General features: G+C 44.7%; 1 protein-coding gene across 1 annotated transcript; it reads left to right on the forward strand.

Annotated features, from left to right (window-relative positions):
• The first annotated feature begins 201 nt into the window (after window positions 1–201).
• LOC127298187 (uncharacterized) lies at window positions 202–2,524 on the forward strand. The gene is made up of 4 exons (XM_051328114.2): window positions 202–600; window positions 683–856; window positions 959–1,069; window positions 2,428–2,524. The coding sequence occupies exons 1-4, from the start codon at window positions 338–340 to the stop codon at window positions 2,522–2,524; spliced, it is 645 nt and encodes a 214-aa protein (XP_051184074.2). The 5' UTR covers window positions 202–337.
• The last annotated feature ends 5,059 nt before the right edge of the window (window positions 2,525–7,583 follow it).

Here is a 7,583-nt window from a genome sequence, read left to right on the forward strand (position 1 = left end):
TGCACATAAGGTGTTTGATGAAATGCCCCAAGAGCATGAAACAAACATGATATGAAGTGTTGGAGCCACACTTGAGCTTTCTCATTTATTTTTTCCTCCTCGATCGCGGTTAGCAACTTGAACCTTTGATGTGTCGTTGATAAAATGTGCATGTGTGTGTAGTTCATTGTTAGGTATCATAGTGCAAGCCCCGCTCATAGTGCAAGCCGCCGATCCGGATGCCCCCGATATCATAGCAGCTGCGGCAGCACATGGATTGACTGTAACGAGTGCCAGAGAACAAGCGGCCGAGTTAGGTATCACTCTTCGTGCACTGCTAGGCCTTGATGAGGCGCCAATGAAGGACGTAGTATTTACATATGTGAAGAATGGCCCTCTCGTCGAGCCTGCGCAGGAAGGGGATCTACCTCGACAAATGCTAGGTCTGCTAAATTGGTACAAGGGTTACATAAAACATAAAAACGCCAAAGACTATATCTATGCGGAAGTTAGATATGAGCATCACTTCAAACATTACTGGGTACAAATTCCTCTGAGTGAATTGTTCCAGCTGTTCAATCTGCGCGACCTCGACAAATCTATCATCAGTTGCTACGTTCTGTAAGTGATTTATTAATTTCTACCCCATCTCGTTCATTGCCTGCACTGTCCTAACTATCTTGTTGTGTACGCTATTATGCAGAATGAAGAAGCGGGAAATGCGAATAAGGAACATCCATGATGTTGGGTTCATTGACCCACACATCGTTAATTCACATGTGTTAGAACACCACCCCGCCGACGTGGAGGATGACCTGTGGCGGTTTATTAGAAAACAGCAACAGAAAAGTGATATTCTATTTCCTTACCATTTTGGGTGAGTGTTTCTGTCTTGAGCACATTCTCTTTTGTTTACTCCATGCATGGTATGTGGCTAATCGATGAGTTATGCATGACTGTGCATGTATCGTGTCCGCAGGTTCCACTGGATTCTTATGGTAATTAAAGTTCAGACCTCCTCAGTTCTCGTCCACGACTCTCTGAATATGGATCCGGCGCTTTGGGGCGACATGAGAAAAATGATGCAAAAGTAATTATTTTCATTCATTTGCGCTCTATATCGATCGGCCTATTTCGTTCATCATTTCCTAATATCAAGTAACTAATTAATAACTCTCTTGTTTATTTAATTTTCTTTGCCTCGTAGGGTTTGGAGACGGTTCGTAGATACCAAGGTCGGTGAATTCAAAAAGAGCTACATTTTAAAATGGCAGTGCGGACGACTGGGATACTCAGCCACCGGGGACCAACCTATGTGGATACTATGTTTGTGAGAGGATCCGGAGATACTGCAATGAGCGGGACCAGACGTGTGAGAACAACATCCTGAGGAATAACCTCCGGAAGACGCTTAGTCCAGAAGCTCGCTTCCGACCACTTCAAGAGGAACTAGCTGGATGGTTGGCGAGGGAAGTCATCGATCCTAAAGGAGAACACTATTACGATGACGTAGAACTTTATATGCACCAGAATTTGTAACTAACTTGTTCAAAATTGTATATGGTCATCCGATATTGAATATATATTGTATATGGTCATCCGATATTGAATATATATTGTATATTCCTCTTGAATTCTTTTGGTTCTAATTTCAAATTTGTTTGAAATTGTACATTCATATGCATGTATGTATACAGTACCGTAGAATATGTGAAACTCCTTCAAAATTAAAACCCAAAAGAAATAAAATAATACAAATTAAAAAGAAACCAGATTTAGGGGGAGGGGGGCTAAAACCCTAAACCCTGCGGAGGCCTTTAGTCGCGGTTGGCCTAAATATGTGAAACTCCTTCAGAATTAAAACCCAAAAGAAATAAAATAATACAAATTAAAAAGAAACCAGATTTAGGGGGAGGGGGGCTAAAACCCTAAACCCTGCGGAGGCCTTTAGTCGCGGCTGGCCAGAAGAACCGCGACTAAAGGTCCTCCGCCCTGGCGCTCGCCTGCGGCCCACGTGGACGGGCCTTTAGTCGCGGTTCGTAAGGAACCGCGACTAAAGGGGGGGGCCTTTAGTCGCGCAGCTTTGGTCGCGGTTGCGCCACCGCGACTAATGGCAGTTGCCAACCGCGACCAAAGCCCTTTTTTCCACCAGTGTATGCTGCTAGTTGGTGCTAGCCTGCTGCTAGTTGATGCTGCTACGCGGTGGTGCTTTATCACGTGCAACAACTGCTTGATTCGTGATGTCGCTTTTCTACACTCACAAAATCTGAATTACCAGCTACTTCACATGCTCAGCCATAGTAATGTACTTATGTCCACTGCTTGTGAGTTCCTCTCCTCCTGGTCCTAATCGCCATATCCGATTGTGCCGGACGAAGAAGACAATGTCCCGTCTAGCTTTCTCCATGGTTTTCACAGGTGACACAATTCTGTCGTTTCTTTATCCAGTGACATTACCGGCTCCTTCACCTTGCCAGGTGCAAGCAGAAGGTCCTTGTGGCCAGAGATCTCCTCGTCGCTGGTGCTGGAGCGCCGGGCGGACTGACTTTACAGGCTAGGCGTCTCCGTCTTGGAAGTAGTCAAGCAGCTGATGGCGGCGATCTTCCTGTTCAACGCCGTGGTGGCGGGGTGCTGGCTAGGAGCCTGGGAGTAGCTTTGCGGTGTGGTTGGTTCAACTTCATCGGTGCACGGAGGACCCATCTCCGTCGGCCCTGGACGTTTGTGGCGGCGGAGGTGTGCTGCAACATCGTCGCGAACTCGCGATCAATTCGACAGCGTAGGCAGTGACACAGGCCCACAGCGCCACCACTTCGTGCGTATCTCAGATCGTTCGCCGTCGTCGAGTCACGCGTGTCCCATAGCTTGAACACTCTATTTCGATGGCAAGATTGGATCGACTTTTGCAGGGAATAGCCGCATAGAAAGTAGGAGGATGCCGACTCAGGTAAGTTTGGATCATCTCCCGATAGACGTACGAAGAGACAAATCGACTTAGGATGGTAATTTCTAAGCATTATGAAGCTTTTCTGGTCCTTGCCCGTGTGTGCTCGGGATGCTTGTTTTATTGGTGTCTCTTCCGGTTTTGGGAGCTGGACACCAACGTTGGCAGCCGGTTTTCTTTCTTAGATGGTTTGTTCTTAAACAGGACGGTAGATGAAAAGTGCACGAGCCAGACAAACAAAAATCAGGACGGACGAAGATGCAAAGAGCAACGGACGAAGACGCACTTTGACGGACCAAACCACGGAAATCTTATTTTCTTTATTATTAGGTATAGATTATTCAATAGGTTATGGCGCCTCATTGGATAGCAACTTAACGTGTCTGTATGTTAGGCAGATTGAGAGAGGCTTGAATAAAGTCTTGAGCCGTCCTTCACTCCATGAGTCTAACACTGAACTATGAGTTCATGGTTTATCGTTGACCAGGCTTAAGTGAGACTTGAGTCGTACCTATGTGAATCAGACTAGCTTCTAAGAGTCGACCTTAAAGCCCCCGAACATAGGTAGTGTCCTCACCTTAGACCCATTCAAGCGAGAGGGTGTGATTTACATGTATATTCAGAATTATAAAAAAAGAGATTTCTATTTTCGTGCTCTCGGGTCCTTAGTTGTGCTCAGTTTTCCCCAGCTCCTTAGTTTTTTCTCAGTTTTCCCCAAGTCCTTGTTTGAAACGCGCAGAAGCAGCTCAGACGGCAGGATTCCCGTTTAGTTGACCGTTCCGTGCTGACGTGTGGAGCCGCGTCGTGTGGGGCCGCGTCGGAGCTGGTAGAAAGGGACCGCGTGGGACATGACGAGATAGCGTTTGGTTGCACGTGAGCAGGAGCTGAGTTTTGTCTCTCTCGGCCTAAATTGGCATCTTCCCTTTTTAAGAGTACCTCTTCCTTCTCCTTCTCTCTGCCTTTTTTCACCTAATTAGTATCAAATCTAGAGAAGCTTGCATTTCTGTCTTTCTTCAATTATTATTTGTGCCTTTTGGCCCTCGTTGTTTGCCCAATATGGCAGCAAATCTAGTAGGGAGCCCAATCTACTACTCCATCTGGTCTATATATATGTAGTTAAATCTAGAAGCAAATCTACAGGGAATGTACGATAAATTCACACGGTCATATAGTATAATAAGGATAGATAATAGGGATCCCTCCCTAGATAATAAGCTGCATACAGCAGCCAAACATAGTAACAGGTTCGAGGTTCTTCACAGCACAATCATACTAACAACATAACAACAAGGGATCCCTAGCTAACAACAAAGGGATCCCAACAAACAAAATGGAGGAGGCAGCAGCAGCACATGTTCAGGACTCCGCCTACCCCATCTGGCTCTGCCTCCACTTGTTGCTCCGCTTGGGCACATTGGGCTTGAGCGGAGGCATGCGCCCGACGGAGATCTCCACCCGCTGGATGCTGCGGAGGTGCATGCCGAGCGCCATGTGCTTGGAGCGGAAGGAGTGGGGGTTCACCGACGCGCCGACCTTGGGGTTGGTGTTGCCGATGTTCTCGGCATACGTGAGGAGGCAGTTGAAGTTAGTGCCGCCGAGCCTCCTAGTGCAGAAGGGGCACCTGTAGACACCCTTGGCGAAGTAGGAGACGTACTGGCCGACCTGCAGCCTCCGCAGCACCTGGCGAGTCTTGATGTCATGGTGCACGTCGGCACGTCGCTGCCAGACAGTTGATCCATATCAAACGGGAACTATTAGTGAATGAGTTGCAACGATGACTAACGTGCATGATAACAAAGTTAGGAAAAACAGAGGCAGCCTCAGTTAGAGTGGACACGATTATATGTCTACAGGGATGTAGTCAGCAAACCAAAGCTCATGCACAACAGATTTGTACACAGAAATGGTTCGCTGAACCCTCCCTGTAAAAATCTGTGCCCACCGATTCATCATAGGCAAAGAAACAGATTCCAGATCTGAACTAACACATTCCAGATTATTTGCAAAATTAAACGGTTGATATCTTTTGATTCGTGCATAAAATAACTGATTGAGATCATATGATTACTTGCATAAATTAACTGATTGAGATCCCATTATTACTTGCATAAATTAACCGAACGGCCGAACCCCAAATCTTAAAAGAAATCAAGGAGGGATCAAAGCAAAATGGAATAAAATCGGCGCAAATATTAGCCCAATACTCACAAATCTACAGATCCATCTACACCAGCAAAAATATGGTTCAAAAAGGAATGGGGAACAAAAAAGGAAGCAAACCGTAGTTACCTCGTTCCATGCGTCCTCCATGGAGGTGTCGTAGGGGTTCGGGGGCAGGACGTACGGCACATACTCGTAGGGGTCATATCCTGGCGGGATCTGACCGCGACCGGTGGCAGCATCCTCCGATGCACCGGCGAGGAGGCGGCGACGACGTCCGTTGAGGGGACGGTGTCGAAGAGGGAGGTATCGCGCTTGGAGCCGATGACGCCGTGGACAATGGGATTGGCATTCTGCTTGTCCATCTCGCCGGCAGAGGAGAGGGAGAGGGTTTTTTGCTTTGGAGAAGATGATGGGACGTGAGAGAGGCGGCGTTGCGTGGGCGAGTGAGAGTGACAGAGATAGTTGGAGGAGGCGTCTATAAATGCGAGGGGTGGTTAATGCGACCCGCGTCCTACGCATCCACCGCTGCACGTCTGCACGTCTTGGACTTCTGCAATGCGACACGCGTCCACGATTGCACGTCTTCGACTTCTGCACCGCGACCCGCGCCTACGCGTCAACAATTGCACGTCTTCCATTTCTGCACCGCAACACGCGTCCTCTAGTCTAACCCTGGAAATTTAGATATACTCAGGTATAACCTCGAGTATTATACTACCATTTTTTGTGTGCTCAGTTTTTCCCTTGAGTGCTAATACTGGCTAGTGCAATATGCTCAGTTTTACCCTCAAGTAGCTGGTCAACAGACAGTCAACAAATGGGATTAACTAGTTAAATGAGTCATTTAATGTGCAAAAAATTCCGAAAAATAGTGGCACATACTCATGGAATCTTTACCACAAATTGCCAGTTCTCAAAACATAGATAAGTCATAGATAAATCAAGTTTTACCACAAATTGCCACTTCTCAAAGGCCTTCTCAAATCACCTAGTAGCTATGAAGGTGCATGGTTTTCCACAATAAGCCCTTCCGAAAACAGCTTTCCCCAAAACATACTTTGTCTAAATGAGGCCACAATTCTCACACTCATGTATATTTGTATTGCAAATAGTTTGAGATAGGCCAAGATGGGTTTCATTGTACAAAACACGCATTTTCCATTTTTTAAATCTCATATTTGAATCCCTTAGTCTGTTTATTACATAGGTGCCCTTGGTTTCTTGATAGTACTCAGTTTTGCCCTCTCCCTCCACAAATTCTCTCACACGTGCAACATTGCGCTGATTGGTCTAGCCCATGTCACGCGGATCGTGCCCGCCGACTGTTGATCGTATGATCTAACGGGCATGATAACTCCTCTCTCTCTCTGTGTCGGCGGTTACCTTCCACTCTCTAAGTATGCTAAAGGGCGGTTTTCTGTATTCATTTTCACGCGCTAAAAAATATAAACTCTTTTAGGCATTACTTTTCACACAAAAAATGATAAACCATCACCGATTTGTTGTAGCCACTAATTTTCACGCAAAAAATGATAAACCATCATCGATTTGTTGTAGCCATTAATTTTCATGAAAAAAATGATAAACCATCACCGATTTGTTGTAGCCATTAATTTTCACGAAAAAAATGATAAACCATCACCGATTTGTTGTATCCATTACTTTTCACGCAAAAAATGATAAACCATCACCGATTTCTTGTAGCCATTACTATTCACGGTATAAATGATAAACGAACCAATCTATCTATCTCTGTATTTGAAGTTTGGAAGGGTTCACCATCTACTTATGTTAACTTTCGAGGTTTTGACCTGAAAACAAATGGGTATTATAAAGGGAAATAAAAGTTCAAAAAAATGTAAAAAATGAAACAATCTACCTATCTTTGTATAGAAGATCGTCTGTATGATTTTTGAGGTCATTTAGAGAAGGTAGAAAAAAATCCCTTTTGAGAAGGTCGAAAATACCTAACTTGTTACAAAAGCTGGTTTCAGTGAGACCTAACCAAATTTGGCATACATTATGCCATATCTATAACAACAAGGAATATCTAAAAGGGAAAGTTTCACAAAATTTGAAATTTAGGGCGAAAATGATGCCATACATGATGCTGTTTTTCGAGGTTTTGACCTGAAAATCAATTGGGTATTATAAAGGGAAATAAAAAGTTCGAAAAATATAAAAACGAAACAATCTATGTATCTATGTATAGAAGATCAGCTGTATGAAATTTGAGGTTATTTAGAGAAGGTAGAATAAATCACCTTGTTGGAAAAGCTGGTTTCAGTGAGACGAAACGGCATGCGTTTAAGCAAAGTGATTTTTTCGAGCATCTCCAAATGACCCCAAATTTGCCATACATGATGACATACGTGTAACAACAAGGAACCCTATCTAAAAAGTGTCAAAAAAGTTTGCCCAACCGTATAGCTCTATCAAAAAGAACCTCACCATGGCGCTAGTATAATTTTGGGCTTAGTTACAAACTTTCGTTACCTAA

Source organism: Lolium perenne, chromosome 7 (genome assembly GCF_019359855.2).
Source record: "Lolium perenne isolate Kyuss_39 chromosome 7, Kyuss_2.0, whole genome shotgun sequence".
Lineage (NCBI taxonomy): Eukaryota > Viridiplantae > Streptophyta > Magnoliopsida > Poales > Poaceae > Lolium > Lolium perenne.

Bases quoted from the DNA above. Each gene is read 5' to 3' on its own strand.
- LOC127298187 (XM_051328114.2), top strand. From the start codon at position 338: ATGAAGGACGTAGTATTTACATATGTGAAGAATGGCCCTCTCGTCGAG. The intron at 857-958 runs GTGAGTGTTTCT...TCGTGTCCGCAG, and splicing joins CTATTTCCTTACCATTTTGG to GTTCCACTGGATTCTTATGG. The intron at 1,070-2,427 runs GTAATTATTTTC...TTCTTTATCCAG, and splicing joins ATGAGAAAAATGATGCAAAA to TGACATTACCGGCTCCTTCA.